Genomic DNA, 18124 nt, shown 5'->3' on the forward strand with positions numbered 1-18124 from the left:
CTTTGCACAGTAGCGTTCACTGGATTTATCCGCTATTCCTTCTGCCACTGCGGTTTTTACAGATCGTTTAAACTACCAGACTAGCATTAATAAATGCTAGTTGAAAATATATTTAAACAGGCTTAATATATCGAACTTAGAAAATCTGCAGTGCAGTGATTTGATTTTTGATTTTATGACGCTTGGCTAGCACATCTTGCTAGCGCGGTAGCACGCCTGTAACTTACCTAAATAACGATAGCTAACTAGCTAGTAATACTTTTACGCAGTAGGAAATTAGATTAGTAACGTCCGTTTACATGCCAGATTTGGAGCATTTTAGATTTTCTTACAGTAACTGTAGTATGAATCCTTTGCTGGGGGCGAACGTCTTTCTTCTCCCGCAGCAGAACCAAGGTCCAAGCCAGCCGGATTCACCAACAGGCCTACTGCCCGACTCGGTTTTCGGCGCCCCTGACCCATCCTTTTTCATAGGCGAACATCCCGGATTGTGCTCAGACACCATATCTGGACTTGACTTCTCGGCACTACCACCCACGGGGCTTGCATACCAGCATTTCAACAACTCTTTGTATCGCCCACCGCCACCACCTGCCGCAATGGCCCTGCGAAATGACCTGGGTTCCAATATCAGTGTTTTAAAGACCCTGAATTTACGCTTCCGCTGCTTTTTGGCTAAGGTTCATGAATTGGAGAGGAGAAATAAGATTTTGGAAAAACAGTTACAACAGGCATTGGAAAATAACGGTGGCGGCAATTTAGGTGCTGCAGAAGGGAAGAGACCGGCCACCAAAGAAATAGGTGTACAGACGGGGTTTGTGGGCCCTATCCCGATCAGAGCAGGTGTAGTCCCATTCCAGAACGCAAATAACACGGCTCTCCGACCGAGGACATTGTTTACACCGCCACTTAATACAGTTCTCACACTTGAAACAAGCAAACCACCAACGGAAATTTCAAATTCAAGTGCGGGGGACTCCAATTCTAATCACAATCCACATATCATCATCGATCCTGCGACCCCAACCGATACTTCGACGAACACCAACTCCAATATTAACATAAAAAATACCAGTAGTGCAAGCACTGGTACAGGGCCTAACCCCCCACCTAGGTTTTTACCTGGTACTATTTGGTCTTACAACCACACCCGCAAGCTGGGCTCTGGCGTTGAGACAAGGGTAACAAGTCCTGGGGTATCTTGGGTCCATCCCGATGGAGTTGGCGTGCAGATTGACACCATCACACCAGAGATACGAGCTTTGTACAATGTGCTGGCCAAGGTGAAACGGGAGCGAGATGAATACAAACGAAGGTAAGCATAGGTTTTAGTTTTTCGTTGTGTTGTTTAGCTTGTACCAAATTACAGGAACATGGCAGTTTATTTTACACTTGTCAACTTGTTTCTTGTCATTGTATACATTTTTTAGAGCCGTGCATGTGTTTTCGTTCAGAAATGCAGTTTTATATTATTGCAATGAGGTGGCAGTGCATATTTTATCAGAGACTGAATATAATAATATAATATTACCTTTAATTTCGAATTTGAAGTCATTACATTATTTGACAGGATGCATCGTCATGTTCCTAGTATTAGTTTACCATAGCATTGCTATCGATGACAACCCTATGAGTATTCTATTACAATGTTTTAATGCACTGTTATGAAATTGTACCTGTTTCTAACAATAGGATGTTTAGTTGCTCCTCTGCCGTTTTGCCTGCACTGTTGACATGGCGCTCTACTGTACGCCTGCGGGAATTTCAGTCAATTCACTAGCAGCAAGATTCTTTAGTGTCAAGTTATGAGGTTCGCTGGCAATGAAACCGGACATCAGCTTTTCGGTTTGTTGCGCATTTTACTAAAAGGTGGATCGGGAATTGATTGACAAATACGAATGGAAAGTATATTCCAATAACTTTTTGCAATTACATATGTGGAAACGATGAACTGAGGAGCTGAGAAAGGGAAGATTATTATGCAGACATTTTTTTTTTACAGCAGACGCAGACATTTATTTTCTGTACTCTAAAGAGGCTGATGTGTGTGCGTGCGTGCGTGTATGTGTTAAGGTTGTTTTCGAGCTTATTCTATGTATTTAGTTTACCGAGACTACTGTGAAGTCTGTAATACTTGGCCAATGACCAGGCTGCACCTTTCAAGCAGATGGACAGGAGAGGTGAAATGAGATTTTGGAAAAACATTGGAACAGGCCTACGCTGTGTAGGTGCTGTAGAATTGGAAGGTACCACCAACGAAATTGGTGTACAGATGGGGCCTATACCCACAGACCAGATCTAGTCCCATTCCAGAATACGAATAACAGTCTTCAGTATTATTTACAGCACATATGTTTCCATGAGTTGACTACAGTATGTGTAGCAGTTCAAAATAGTGTGCAGAATGCAACTTGGTCATTGTGTGTGTGAGTAATGCAGAGACAGGTTTATATTTTTGACCCAGTTTCTCGTCTAGTTATGCCTGCCCCTAACTATTCAAAATATGCTTGATTTCTGTGTCCTAACATGTTCTTTCATTTTAGATTTCACAATGAAGAGGCAGTTTTACGATACCGAGGGGTCCTTTTTTATTTTCAGTCCTCTGGGCATTTAGAACCACCACTGATTTGATTTATTAAACGCCAGTAAAAACATTTCAGTGAAATTGAATGAATAATACCAGTGTCCTAAACCAGAGACACACAAATGCTAGCCCTGCGTCTACCATTTTGGTTTCAAATCTTTACCATCAGAACTGGAGAATTCTTTAATCTGCACCTGTTTTGGTTCACGTGGGGTGAATCTAAACTTCATACTTGATGTGGCAGTTCCTCTGTGGCGTTTTTACTTTAACCAGAAGCAAACCCCCCATCTGCAATATTGCAGGCCGCAGTTTTACTCTGTCTTTCGCGATGTAGCAAATGCCTATGTCACGCCTCTGGTGCTTTGTCACGCTGTCCAGCCCTGCGGTTAGCCACACACCTCACTGCACAGGGCCCGGCCCACTGCTGACCACAGCGTTTCTCCCACAGCTGATTCGGCTGCAGTGAGCCTCCAATACCTGCTACAGTAACGCCATGTTGCTGGGGAGTTGTTTTGGGCCGTGCACATGGTACAGCACCCTTTTAGCCGTGTTGTGATTTAGTTCGTACTCGAATTGAAGAACACGCTTTAGGCGCTTTTAAACATGGCCCTTCACTCTATGCAGCTGTGCCAGGGTCTTTTTTTTCACTTGCGTGAAACGTGGAAATCAGATGTGGTGATTGTTGGGACAGGACAACTGTGAAAACCATGTAGTGTGAATACATTTTAATGCCAGGTGCTTTGTGATGTCCCTCATCTGTTTCATTCTGTGAAATACAACATTCTTCCTTGTTCTTTATATTCTCTCGTATTTTCAAAATATTTTTTCTGCTTTAATACTGAGTCAGAAATATGTAAAGCAGGTGAATGAATGAATCAGCCTGCACACCTTTAGCATGTAACCTAAACTATCTAAGCTTGACTGTTGAGTCAGCTGTACTGAAGTTTCAGAAGGATCAAGCTAAATTATAGGCAAAGCATTTCTCTGTCCTCCCATAATCTTACAGATAGTAGCTGTATTTTAGTCATTTTGAAGCAGAACTTAAAAACATCTCCCATAATTCATAGCGTAAGCTCTGCGTGTTTATTCATTGCAGAATGTCCTCACCTCTACAACACATTTAATTATTCGGTAGCTGTTGGAAGTATCCACCAATTAAGCCATCAGCAATAACGGTGAACATAGAGAGTTACTGATATGATTACACATTTATTTAATTAGTTCTTAATGAATTTAATGAAAAACATGAGAATCTCTGTATTCAGCTATCGTAATTGCTTGTCATATATGACCTGTTATGATGTTGATTTATTTTTCAGTGCCATAATTCTATTGCTCTGCCTTATGCTAACCTGCCGGTTTTTAACTTGGAGCGTATTCCTTAATTTTCTGTTCTGTGTAAACAATTTTGTATTTAACAATTGGTATAAAATGTTTATCCGTATTTTTTATTTAGGGTGTGAAGGCAGGGGTCGATGTAAAAAGAAGTAGGATAATTAAAAGGAGTGCTTTTTACATTTCAACTTGCAGTCTGCACGTTAAGCACAATGTTCCAAGGTCATGTCATTAAAACAACAGCAAATAGTAAATATCCACTCCCTGGCAAAATCAACACAGTGACAAACTTCATCATTTATTCCTTCTCCTTGCTGCGTTCACCCCTGTGTCCTTCCTTCCTACCCTTTTTGCTCCCTCTCATTCTCTCCCTCTCACTCCCTCCCTCTCTCCCTCCCTCCCTCCCTCCCTCCCTCTCTCCGCATCTGCAAGCACACAGTATCTGCAATGCAGTACCTTCTGCAGCCAGTTATTGGTTGTTAGTTCCACGAGAGGACTCTCGCTCCCCCTCTTCCCTCGCTCCCAGCCTTATCCCCTCCTCCACATCGTTCTCCCTCATCCTGCCCTCTCTGCCCTCGCACGCACACGTCATCGTGGCTTCGCTCCGCGGATGCCTTCGTGTCCAGTCCGATCATGTCGTATTCTTTATCAGCAGAAACGTGCGGAACGTGGCAGTCATTTCTCAGGAATGTGTTGTTTTGCGTTTTTCTTCTGCCTGAGTCACCCAAAAACGCGTCCCCTGTTCCGGCACGCAGTCTGGACGCCACGAGAGCCAGCGGGTGCAGGTCCTGTCGTGAATGCCGCTGACTCACACAGCTGACACGGCTGGCTCCCGGAGACCCACCCAACTCCAGCAGAGTGCAGCGTCTCTCTTCTCCTCTGTGAGGGCGATAAAACACTTCCTGTCAAAGACAGAAGTGACCATGAGGTGGCGGAGAGCCAATCAGAAAGAGGCCGACCCGAACGGCACATGGAAATGCGGTGGGCTGCGAGCACTGCGGCAGGGGTGGTGGGAATAGGGCCTATACCCTCCCTGTGTTTAAAGGACACACTGGGAATGGAGCCTATACCCTCCCTGTGTTTAGAGAACACACTGGGAATGGAGCCTATACCCTTTGTTTTGAGAACACATCATAGGAATGGAGCCTATAACCCTCCCTGTGTTTTAAAGAACACACTGGGAATGGAGCCTATACCCTAGGTGTGTTTAGAGAACACGCAATGGGAATAGGGTTTTGAGAACACACCCTAGCAATGGAGCCTATAACCCTACCTGTGTTCAGAGAAGGCGCTGTAACCCTTAACCCAAGGCTTCCCTGCCCTGCTCCTGCTGCCAAACTAGGTTTTCACTTCAGCTCGAACATCGCGCACCTCAATCAACACCTAGAGATCTCGTTGATCTGCTAACAAATAAAATCAGGTGTGCCAAATTAGGCTTGAAATGAAGACCTGCGGGTCGGTAGATCTCCGGGAACAGGGTTGGGCAGCACTGCATTAGCCTGCGTGTTCTCCTGGTTCAGTAACATGACTGTGACTGTGGTTGTTTTCAGATGGGAAGAGGAATACACTGTGAGGGTGGAACTCCAGGAGAAAGTGACAGATTTACAGGAGGTAAAAGATTTGTTCACTCTGTCACTCTGCCATTTTGTACTGGGTTTCACTGTATTATTTAGTGCCATCTGCAAATACTTGACGTGCGGCTGCCTACTGCGTCTGTAGGACTCTTTCAGCTCTCCGCATGGAAACCGTTTTAACGGCTCCAGGCAATTGATTTTTAAGTGTGATGGGGAAAACCTGCTGACTGCTTGGATTGAGTTGCCCATGCTCCAAGATTCCTGTTTATGCTTTCTGCCTTGAATTTATATATTTGCCATCCAGGGTTTTACATATCATTTTCGAATGTAAAGGTGTCAAGCCATGCTTGTGTGAGAAAGTTTTGGCTGGACGTTCAGCATCAACCATGAAAAGATTTAACTTGTATGTGCATGAAATACGCCAAATGCCCAAAAGAATTCCAGTTTTTATTTCCAATAGAAAGCCTATAGTTTGCCTGTATATTGCTCATTTTAAGATAAATGACAGGTACACCCAGTGTTGTTCACTGAACAGACCCAGCTGCTCTTTAAAAACAGCTGTGCGGAAGTGTTGGTTGCAGAGGTTGGTTAGTGTGGCCTGACCGATGGCACTCTCAGTGTGTCCCAGTGCGGAAGTGTTGGGGGCGGAGGTTGGTTAGTGTGGCCTGACCGATGGCAGTCTCAGTGTGTCCCAGTGCGGATTGGGGGAATGGCGTGCCGTGTGTTTGTCCCTGCAGGAGCTCCAGGAGAGCGAGGTGTGTCAGGATGAGCTGGCCCTCCGGGTCCAGCAGCTGAAGGCGGAGCTCGTCCTATTCAAGGGCCTGATGAGCAACGTAAGTCACCTCTAGCACCACCTGCAGCTAACATCCCACGCTAGCACCCCATGCTGGCACCCCCCGGGCCCATCACATCATCTCCTCCATTCCGCTTCAGCTAGTTCAGGAATCTTTCCTTTTTTTTTGAGCCCCTTGTACTCTTGGTAATCCCCTACACACCCCTGGTAAGAAATGCCCATAGAAATTTGATGGGCTGCTTTTAATGACTGTTCGTGCCAGAACATGTCCTGAACATTCTTTTTTTGTGATTAAGTGTGTTTTAAAGTCCTGACCTTTATAAATCCACCTTGCTTTTTCATTTTCCAGAACTTTCCGTCTCTCGTCTCCTTTGTCTCCTTCTCTTCTTTGATCTGTCTTTTTTCATCCCTCTTTCACAACTTGAACGGTTCTTTAACTGTTGATGCTTCCTCCTGTACCTGCCTCTTCATCCAAGGAGAAACGGAATTTGATTAGTTTGGGAGTGTTGAGAGAGAATTCTACTGCCCTCTCCGAATGTTTCAATTCGTTGGAAGGCTTAGTAGGCAGAAAAGACAATCTGCCTTTGTCCTTGTCTGAGATCTAACTCAAAGTAATTCCCCTGAAAGCAATTTCACTGATTGCTTATAAGTTGAATGGCTGTGGTTGAATTAAAGTTATCTTGTCTTAAATTAGCCTGTTCAAAATCCCCATGGCTTCCATCTGAAATGTGCCCAATAATATAATGGATATATGCATTTGAATTACCCTCCCTTCTCATAGGGTTAAGTAGTATCGCTGTGTAGAGACTGTGAAACATTGCTTCCTCATGTACATTCACAGACATGCGAGCAAGCACAGCGCTTGCATCATACTGAAAATATCCTTATTTGAGTGTTATGTGCGAACATTTGGTATGCTAGTAGAGAGCTTGGGGGAATGTCTGTGAAATAGTCTTCACAAATGGTGTGATCTAGGGTTACATGGGCTGCTCAGAAAGTTTTAGACTATTCTTGACATTAAATGAGTAATTTGTTCATTCAGTTATGTATTGCATCTAATAACCGCAGTGTTAACTGTAAATCGGTCTTCTCACGACATTATTGACCAGTCCAACCTTACTCCTTGGTAACTGGACTGCATTTGCGTAGATAACACTTTTATCCAATGTGTTTTACAGTGAATTCACTATTCATTCACCCATTCACACGCACACAAACTCTCACACACACACACACACACACACACACACACACACACACGCATACACCAGGCGATGGGCCGCCATACAGCTCGGTCCTCAGGAGTTGAGTATCTTGCTCTGGGACACCCAGTGCGGGGGATCGAACCAGCAACCTTCCGACTGCCAGAGGATCTAATTTACTCTAGGACTAGGCTTAATCTGTGTCTGCGAAACTGGCCCTCTACGCAATCGGCCACAAGCCTTTTGATGGCCCTGTGTCCTCCCGAGTCCGTGCTATACTCTCCCTCTGTTCCCATCTCCCCCGCGTCAGAACCTGTCGGAGCTGGACAGTAAGATTCAGGAGAAGGCCATGAAGGTGGACATGGACATCTGCCGGAGGATCGACATCACGGCCCGGCTGTGTGACGTGGCCCAGCAGAGGAACTGCGAGGACATGATCAAGATCTTCCAGGTGCGTCTCGCCCCCCGGTCCGGCCGCTCTGGGGCGTTCCTCAGCTCGCTTTTCTGGCTCGGTGGGTACGCCGTGGCGGGAAAAACAAAGGCCGCTGGCAGGGTTTCGGAGGAGAGCGTGTGCCGGCCTGTCCCTCTCCCAACGGACGGAGAGCGTCGCAACCACGCGGCCGGCTGGCAAAGATACCGTTTGACATTCCATATTGCGTGGCTCATCGCAGTGTTCCGCCGCGCGGATGGACCCCGCATTCCGGGATCGAGTCTGGACCGCACCGGTGCCGGCTGGGCGGTAACCCCACAGGGGCCACTCATAATTGGCGGTTGTGGCCCCCGGGGTTAGGGTGGGTTCAGTCAGTTACGATCTGTGTCTCGTGGTTAATCAGGCACCTGTGGTCCAGGTTTGAGCTGCACGGGAAGTCTCTTCCCCCGGCCTCACGCCTGTGCAGGCTTGTGGGCCCGGGGGTGAAAGGAAGCTGCTCGTGACATCGTGTGTTTTGGAGAGGAGAGCGTGCTAGTCTTACACTCCTGCGCCGGGAGCGGGAAATCACGTGGATGTGGTCTACACTATTGCCCATTTCTCATTGGGGAGAAAATGAGAGGGGAATTGGGAAAAAACAGGGCAGGCTGGTGGAAGTTAGGCTTAGGGTTATGTTTGGGGGCATTGGGAGAAAAACAGGGCAGGCTGGTGGAAGTTAGGCTTAGGGTTAAGGTTGGGGGGCATTGGGAGAAAAAGAGGGCAGGCTGGTGGAGGTTAGGGTTAGGGTTATGGTTAGGGGGCATTGGGGGGGAAAACATGGCAGGCTGGTGTTGGTATACAACAGGTTAATCTGTCTTTCCTCCTCTGCAGGTGCCCACTCCTCCCTCCACCATCAACCGTCGCCCTCGTAAACAGACTCCTCAGCCGTCCAACGGCTGCGAAGTGGACGAACCATCCAGCATCTCTGAGAGCGAAGGGGGCGGGACCAAAGAGGAGGACAACTGCTGCTCCTCAGCCAACCAGATCAACGAGGAGATGCAGCGGATGCTGAATCACCTGTGAGTGGGAACGGTGCTTTGAACATCACAAGCAACAAATATTACCGCCCTCTGTCTCTCCTCTGCGTTGGTCTCAACAGCCACGAATGCACTCCAAGCACTGTTGGACTGTGTGTAGTAGTTAATGTTTTGCTTGGGATTAGAAATGGATCTGAAGCATTCCAGATGGGCATTTTATTTTGTCTACATTTTATTTTTCTGGAACTTTCATGGGAAGTGGTGAGCAGGGTTTTGTGCACTGTTTGTTGTTATGAGCTTGTCGTGTATAGCGCACAATGTGCGTTTGACTGTTCCAGGCGTGACTGTGTGTTTGACTGTGTGTTTGACTGTGTTTGACTGTGTTCCAGGCGTGAGTGTGTGTTTGACTGCGTGTTTGACTGTGTTCCAGGCGTGAGTGTGAGTTTGACTGTGTTCCAGGCGTGAGTGTGAGTTTGACTGTGTTTGACTGTGTTCCAGGTGTGAGTTTGACTGTGTTTGACTATGTTTGACTGTGTTTGACTGTGTTCCAGGTGTGAGTGTGAGTTTGACTGTGTGTTTGACTGTGTTTGACTGTGTTCCATGCGTGAGTGTGAGTTTGACTGTGTGTTTGACTGTGTTCCAGGCGTGAGTGTGAGTTTGACTGTGTGTTTGACTATGTTCCATGCGTGAGTTTGACTATGTTTGACTGTGTTTGACTGTGTTCCAGGCGTGAGTGTGAGTTTGAGGACGACTGTGACAGCCTGGCCTGGGAAGAGACGGAGGAGACGCTGCTGCTCTGGGAGGACTTCCCAGGGTACACTCTGGCGGCCGAGACACAGGGGGAGGTACCTTACTTACTAGCCGAACTTGGGGGATTGTAAATGTGCTCTTACGAAGCATGTGCCTGTGAAACTCATTGGGGATCTACCAGTGATTTGTTGCAGTAAAGGGTTAAAATGCACCGTTGGGTAATTGGCCAGTGGTGCTGCCCCTGATTTCATTTAAAATAAGGCAATATTTATTATTCATTTTCTGTTAACTCTACTACAGATTTCCTTGGGTATTTTATGCTCTACAGAAATATTTAATTGCAAAAAAAAAAAAAACTACAACATCGCACTAGGGGTGTGAACGGTTAAACGGTTAACCGAAACTGATTTGTAACCAGTTACAAAAAATTGATAACCGATAACCGTAAGCTCAGTTTAATATAAATGCATATTCATCACTAGCCATATTATTGCGGTTCTAAACTATTCTAAACTGCCAATTGACAAGCTTCAGTAGTTTGAGCAAGCAATCTGGCCATTTAAGGGGGGTTAAAATGCAAACACCTCATGAAATGAATGCTACAGTATTAGAGTTATCAAATAATTTCTGTTGCTGTTGGTTGACTTATGGCTCATTGTAACGCTATGTTGTTTCTTCAGGTTCACAGAAGACCCGTGTTTATTCGTTGACACGCAAATTCAAACTAACGGCAAACTGAACCTAGCTTTCCACTATGCTGCATCCACAAGTAAACAAAGCAATGCATTATTGGACAAATGTCCAATATATTACAATACGCTGTCCACGAGCGATCGACGGCCATTTCAGAGGGTTAAGAATGCAAACACCGCATGGAATTGAATGCTACAGTTCTATAGTTGTCAAATATTTTTAGTGTTAGTTCGCTTATGGCTTATTCTATGGCGTTTCTTCATCCGTGTGTATTCGTTGACATGCAAATTTGGTAAAAACGGCAAAAACGGTAAACTGAACTTCGCTTTCCACTATGCGGTATGTACCTAAAAATAAATAAATAAATACATTATCATTAGGCTATTTATCCATCGGATATTGAAAGCGACAACTAAAAGTGGACACATTAATATCACCACCACGATTGACCCACGCCATATAAAATGCATCGGAATGTAAAATGCAAGTTTACCGTTACATAAAAATATATCAAATTGTACAGAGACCTGTATTGGCAGGAAAGTAAAATCATTAGACCAGGCGCCTATGCTAAAATAGTCACGGTGTAACTAACAAAGATACGACCCCTAGCATTCATAAGCAGCATTGGTTAACCGGTTAACCAAGAAATTAAAATTGGGATGGTAACCGGTTACAAAAACAGATGATTTGTCACATCCCTAGTACACACACACATTTCCTGTTTTCTCTTGAACCTCACAGTCAGTTATAGGTTCTTCCTGTGAAAGTACAAGCTAGGTCTAGCGGGCCTGGCAGTGCAGGACTGCCTTTGGGGCCATGCGGTGCTGGCACACGGACACGGTACAGGCCATGTTCATGCATGGCTAATGCAGTGGGATGAACACGCTACACTGAGCTCTGGAGCGTAAGAGTACACGTATTAACAGCTCGCTGTGCTCGTCTCTCAGTGGGGAGCTGTGTTCCAGCAGCTGAAGCTGATATTTTGCAGGAGATTTTCATTCGAAATGTGTGCTTGCTTATACTATAGGACTTAAGTGTGTTTGCCTGTGTTAAGGCACTGTAGTGAACTGGTTATTCATGAAATGCGGTTTAATTGTGTAAGAAACAAACCCACCATCGTAATTGTGTATCTTTGGGCAAACAGTGGGAATTGGTTCTCAAAATCTGTCGGTTTTGCACTGGAAGACTTGCTGCTTGTGTGTCGGGCAGTTCCAAATACTTTGAGCGAAGGATTTTGAGATTTGTTGACTGGAGGATGCCTTATCCGTGGAATCTGCCCATTGCATTGGTCCAGTCACAGTGCAGGTCACATGTTGTCAGCTGTCCGCTCTGATTGGTCCCCTTGACCTGTTCTCTTCTCTTCCTCAGCCGGAGGAGTCCCTGGAGAAGGTGATAAAGGACACAGAGTGTCTGTTCAAGTCCCGAGAGAAGGAGTACCAGGAGACCATAGACCAAATTGAGGTAAAACTCAGAGAGAGAGGACTCCGGCCTCAGGGTTAGGTGATAGGTGTCGCTCGGGATCAAAGTTGGGAAACCAGCTAAAAAGCAGGCATTTGAAACGTTCGTGGTTCTGTCTGTCTGCTGACTCCTAAGTGTCATCCGTGCGCTTAGTCACTGGCGGTATTGGAAATAAACTTTGTATCCTTTCATCTTATCTTTTCACGTTCAAGAGGCGTTCCTTTTTCCTTACACCTGCATTTGTGTCTTACTGCCCAAGGCATTCAAAACCAGGCAAGCAGGCAGACATAGTAGGGCTGTTTTGTGTCCGATTATCTTTGAAGATGTAGCAAAGTGCTCCCTTGAGCTGTCAATTAACGTAGCACCGTGGTTTGGAAGCTGATGTCAAATTCAAAAAAAAAAAAATTGCATTCTTCATTGGTGTTCTTGTGGACATTTTTTTTAAGCTGCTTCATCTGCATGTAATGTCAAGGTTAATGTGCAGGCGCTTCATAGCAGCCATGCTAGCAGCAAGTGCAACACACGCATTGTGTAATGTGTAATTAAATAACAATTGCCCATGCACACGCACAATTCATAATTATATTTGCTGCCTTTGTTGATTATGGACATGAGATGTTCTTCATATTCAGATATTTTGAGAAAATGTTCATAAAAAGAGACAAGCCTAGACCCTCTGTATTAGCATGATGCTAATGAGTTGGTGGCGCTAGCATGGGTTTCCTTAACAGTTCATATGATTCTTCCATGCAGTGCTATGCTTCAAAACAACTGACTGTTCAACTTTGCTGCTTAAGCATTTATCGCAATTTATGAACACAAATGAATAATTAAAGTGTGACTAAAGAAATTAAACTAAAATCTAGAATAATCCTTTCCCAGGAAGTTTGGAGATGTATGATTGTATTTCTTGTATTCACTTACAGCAGTGAAATTAAGCATTTTTCCCCTGCTGTGGTAGGTGAAACCTACAGTATGTTGATTGTGTAAGCCATTTTGACTGCTCTGTGTCCATCTGGTAGCTGGAGCTGGCCACAGCCAAGTCTGACATGAACAGACATCTGCACGAGTACATGGAGATGTGCTCTATGAAGAGAGGCCTCGATGTGCAGATGGAGACCTGCAGGAGACTCATCACTCAGACTGGAGACAGGTACACCCACACTCTCCAGCTCTGTCTCTGACTTGCGATGTTATGTTATGCCAGTTGAACATTTTTTAATTAAAAAAGTATTTTTTTCACTGGATCAAAATAGAGCAGCACTATTTGCAACAGTTTTGCACCTTAGTTTTGTAAGTGGAAAAATATGTTAAGGTCCTGATATATGGTGGAGATTGTTAAATAAATGTGCAGCTAATTGATGTTATCAAAAAAAATGGTAATCGTAAATGGTAATCGGAATGAAAGAGCTTGAGGCAGCATGGTGCCAAGAGCCAACCTCTCTCTCTCTCCCTCTCTCTCCCTCTCTCTCTCTCTCCCTCTCCCTCTCTCTCTCTTTCACACACCCTCACTGTCTCACTGTGCCTAACTATCTCTGTCTCTCACACACCCTCTCTCTCACACCCTCTCTCTCTTCCTCTCTCTCTTCCTCTCTCCCTCTCTCTCTCTATTTTCCCCTCTCTATTTCCCCTTTTCCTCATCTGTTCCGCTTGTTGGCTGCATAATGTTCACAGAGTTCTTCCCTCCTCTGCCCCAGTGAATCCCCCTCTCCTGTTTCCGGGGGTGGTGAAGAGAGCGATGAGGCAGAGAGAGAGAAGAAGAGAGGCTCGCCGCCCACAGACGGAGGAAGATAATATCTTCACTTTCATCGATGCTCCACCTCCGCCCTGCAGACCCTCCTCACGTTTAGTTTCACGCCCTCCCCGCTAGGAAAGTACTGTTTACATTTTTCAGCCGTAGCTTTGTACATGCGCGCATCATCCACAGGCTTTTGTAAGGGAATGTGGCAGAAGCATTTGTCCGAAGCGGACCTTGCGTATTGTGGTTTATTTATTTCCGACTGCTGCTGCCCTCTTGTGGAAGTGTGTATTATGACCGTTGCTTTCATTTGAAGTTTTACATTGTTCTGGCAAAGCCACATCACTGACAGTACTTATTAAAAAATGAGCATTAAGCTTAATTAAACATTTAATTAAGAGTAAACAAAGAGTAGTCATCAGAATTCAATGGCCTGTTTAGGAGTGAGAACAATGGCATTGATTTTAAAGCGCAATTTCATATGCAGGTGATCAGTATGTAAAATGATATATGGTATATTTTATGTATACCAATACTTAAATGATAAGGCTTCTTTACATCACCGGTGTGGTCATGGTATTGCTGGGCTGCACTGGACAGTGCTACACTACTGTATTAACTCAAAGAGGAACCATTTTTTTCCAATGACAACATGCCTTAATGTGTATATATGCATGTATACATATATATTTGGCAGTTTCTCTGAAACAATCCTCCATGAAATGCATTCTTGTTGTATTTAGCTCTATATAAGACCGAATTCTTCCTAACTGAAGAATTGTATTCTGTTTTAAACAGCTGAACAGTTCACTTCATATCAAATATCTGCTGATCAGTAACTAAAATCTTCATTTCTCACTTGTAAGAAAGCAAAAATAGTAAGAAATCTCCGCTGGTCATTTAATTGGTTTTATCATCAGTAGTCGGGGGGGCATTAACAGGGTGTTGCTGCAAAGGCGCATGTGTGCTCAGTCAATTTACCCTGTATAAATAAAGGTTCACAATAATAATAATAATAATAATAATAATAATAATGATGATGATAATGATAATGAATCTTGATCAAGTTTATTTTAACACTGCATTTTTCCCCTAAATTAATTTAATGAATGTTTCTATTTTCATAGGCATCATCATCAAAAATAGAAATGAGGATTGGTCAGAGAAGGCGATCGCTTAATAAACAGCACACTGTGTGGCCAAAGCATATATTTGTTAATTTGCGCTTTAATACACAAGTTTGCCAATAATTTACTAAAAAAAATGAAAAACTTGAAAATCCCTCTATACAGTTTTTTGTCAGAGGGGAAACATGTACATTCACTTAAACCATCTGCTTATCAATAGTATTTCCTTAGATTTAAAACAAGGGAACAAGTGTACAAATATGAAATTGTTCCATTATCGATGTCTGTTATCTACATTCCTGTGTGTCGATTAAAAATGTATGTTGTGTATATACTATATCGCTGAGCTAGCTGGGCGGTGCTAGGGCCAATCTGCTTAATGTCTGTGTATAGTGTACACTCAGTGAGTACTTTATTAGGTATTTATTAGACTTATTTTTTTAGACTAATTGGTCTTCTGCTGCTGTAGCCCATCCAGTTGTTGTGTTGTGTGTTCATAGATGCTCTTCTGCGTACCACTGTTGTAACACATGGTTATTTCGGTGATTGTCGCATTCCTGTCAGCTTTCACCAGTCTGGCCATTCTCCTCTAACCTCTCTCATTAACGAGACGTTTTCGCCCACAGAGTTGCCACTCACTGGATGCTTTCTGCTTTTCACACCATTCCCTGTAAATTCTAGAGACTATTGTTTGTGAAAATCGCAGGAGATCAACAGTTTCTAAGAAGCTCAAACCATCCCATCTGGCACCAACAATCTTTCCCTGGTCAAAATCTCTTGGATCTCATTTCTTCCCCATTCTGATGTGTGGTCAGAACAACAACTGAACTGCTTGACTGCTGCATGCTTCTATAGATTGAGTTGCTGCCACATGGTTGGCTGATAAGATATTTGCATTAATGAGCTGATGTACAGGTATACCTAATTAAATTCTCACTGAGTGTATATGTATGTACTATAAATGACATGGAGAGGAGTTTAAAGGGCATTGACACGCAAATCTTATTTGCTTTCTGTTCATTTTCAGTGGTAGTCTCAGGCATGCGGTGCTGTCAGGCATTTTACATCCAGAATAAGAGTTTGAAATGGACAATCAGAGAGACAGAGGTGGTCAGTTTCAGACAGAAGAGAATCACTGAGTGATGACCCTTGGACACAGGGAGATACTGGAGAAAGGACAGACAGTCTAATTGAAAACATTGGAGATAGACATGCATAGACAGACTAGTTTATAGAATTTAAGAACTGGAGACAGACCTAGGTGCTGTAACCTACAACATTACAGTAACAGACACATAGATAATGTATTCCACATCATTACATAAACCGACACATAGATACTGTAATCCACAGCTTTATACAACCAGACAAACGCAGAGATACTGTAATCCAGTGTTTGAGAAACAGACACGAAGATACTGTAATCAACAGCATTGGAGAAACAGACAGATCGTGTAATCCACAGCTTTATAGAATCAGACAGACTCCGTAATCCAGAGCATTGGAGAAACAGACACACAGATACTGTAATCAACAACATTTGAGAAACAGATGCTGTAATGTACTGCATTAAAAGATGGCACGCTTCAGACCGAGAGAGACTGTTATTGAAATTAGGACTGTATGTGTGGTTGACGGGCAACAGTGAGTCACTTTCTCACGTGAAAGCTGAACGATTGATAAACTGGCAAACAGAATGTGGGATAACATCTTACTAAAATGCCAACTGACAGTTAGCATTTGTCTGAAAAAGTAACTGGAGCACTGTTTTGTTAATATGCTAATATTTTACCAATTATTAATTGTACAGATGAGCTGGATAAATGGCAATGCATAAGCTGAGCTTGTATAGTTTGCGGTATAAGAAAAAGTGCACAGAAATATGTATATTCAACAATAGCATTAATAATAATAATAATAATAATTGCAATAATTGCGTGGTGATAATACTGCCAGGTCTGTACTTGAGTGTAAATTTTGGCAAATGTTGGAAGGTAGGGGAGGAGAGTGGGAAAGAGTAAAATAGGTTAACCAGGAGCGTCAAATGACCATGTAAAGTTTATTTTGTGTATTTTATTACACATGCTGTTTGAGTGTGTCTATGTATGCATGTTAGCGTGTATGTTTTGAGTGTATACTAGTTACTGTATGTATTACAGTGTACAGTAAGTACTTATGAAAGGAGTTTACTTGTTCACTTTCAGCATGAAGGTGCAAGAAACGTGCAGATTCATACTGATTATCTTGCAGTTCAGTGCATTTGGCCATACAAAGATGAGCAGGAGAGGGAATTAGCTATATGTACAATACACTAAATAAATGTATATATTATGTTTTAGACATCAGCCAAAACCTGCAGTATCAGCCTCCAGTGTCTTCATGTCTTGATGTGACGAATAAGTAAACTTCTTTTGAAAATATTACCAAAGTGTAAAAAAAAAAAAAAAAAAAAAAAAAAATTGTGAAAAAGGAATGTTATGCAGCGATGGTATGTAGGCTATGAAATGTTACGCATTCAGGTAACTGAAAAGGGATAAATATAACCATATAAGTGCTAATAATGCAAGAAAGCCACAGTCTCACACAAAGGTTTTGGCGATCACAGCCTCCAACACATGCAATAATCTGGCTTGAATATTCTCTTGAATCAATCATTTGAAGAAGAAAAAAAAAAAGCATTTTTTTTCTGGTTGGACTATATTATTTTGCGGGCAAAAGTATGCTTGAACTCTTCACTTTGCACTGAGTGAAGTCGATGTGTATCTGGTGGCAATGTTCGGTGTGCGTCAATATTTTTTGTATGGGACTGGAATGCATATTATGTATGAATCTATAGGCAGGTTTCGCTAGCTTTTCCGTAGTGTGCAGAATACTGGAATGGGTTGAATGATGTACAGAATAAAAGATGGAAAGAACAGTATCAGTCTGAGTTTGTGTGCTTTACTTTTGCTGCAGGTTAGGCTGATTGGAGAGTCTAAATTGCCTGTGGGTATGAGTGTGTGGGTGAATGGTGTGTGTGCCCTGCGATGGACTGGCGACCTGTCCAGGGTGTATTCCTGCCTTTCGCCCAGTGTATGCTGGGATAGGCTCCAGCCCCCCTGTGACCCTGTTCAGGATAAGCGGGTTAAGATAATGGATGGATGGATGGATGGATGTTGAAGGTGTCTGCTGGTTGCTGGTGCGTATATGGCAATAGGGGTCACATACATAATTCCTAAAGCACTGTAGCGTATGGGCATACCAGGTGAAGTACTCCGTCTTGACCGTGTCTGCTGTAGACACAGATTCACAGAGCTCACTTTTGCTGTACCTTTGGTGCTGCCTGGGTCAAGGTAACATTATTATTTCAACTGACTCCTGGATATCAGCAGTGCCTGGCTATTCCAGAGTCTGGGTTGTGTCACCTGCCTGATGCACACAAACT

General features: G+C 43.6%; 1 protein-coding gene across 1 annotated transcript; it reads left to right on the top strand.

The window, feature by feature from the left end:
* Window positions 1–17620, top strand: iffo1b (intermediate filament family orphan 1b). The gene is made up of 9 exons (XM_061245413.1): window positions 1–1315; window positions 5470–5530; window positions 6231–6326; window positions 7799–7939; window positions 8786–8973; window positions 9659–9776; window positions 11746–11838; window positions 12858–12988; window positions 13533–17620. Exons 1-9 carry the CDS (start codon window positions 300–302, stop codon window positions 13627–13629), a joined length of 1941 nt encoding a protein of 646 aa, XP_061101397.1. The 5' UTR covers window positions 1–299; the 3' UTR covers window positions 13630–17620.
* The last annotated feature ends 504 nt before the right edge of the window (window positions 17621–18124 follow it).

Source organism: Conger conger, chromosome 1, assembly GCF_963514075.1.
Source record: "Conger conger chromosome 1, fConCon1.1, whole genome shotgun sequence".
NCBI classification, from domain to species: domain Eukaryota; kingdom Metazoa; phylum Chordata; class Actinopteri; order Anguilliformes; family Congridae; genus Conger; species Conger conger.

What these genes read in the sequence shown, in the direction of transcription:
- iffo1b (XM_061245413.1), top strand. Translation starts at nt 300, where the DNA reads ATGCCAGATTTGGAGCATTTTAGATTTTCTTACAGTAACTGTAGTATG. An exon ending in TCAAGGGCCTGATGAGCAAC is followed by an intron (nt 6,327 to 7,798) that starts GTAAGTCACCTC and finishes CCCCCGCGTCAG; the next exon opens with AACCTGTCGGAGCTGGACAG. An exon ending in CGGCCGAGACACAGGGGGAG is followed by an intron (nt 9,777 to 11,745) that starts GTACCTTACTTA and finishes TCTCTTCCTCAG; the next exon opens with CCGGAGGAGTCCCTGGAGAA.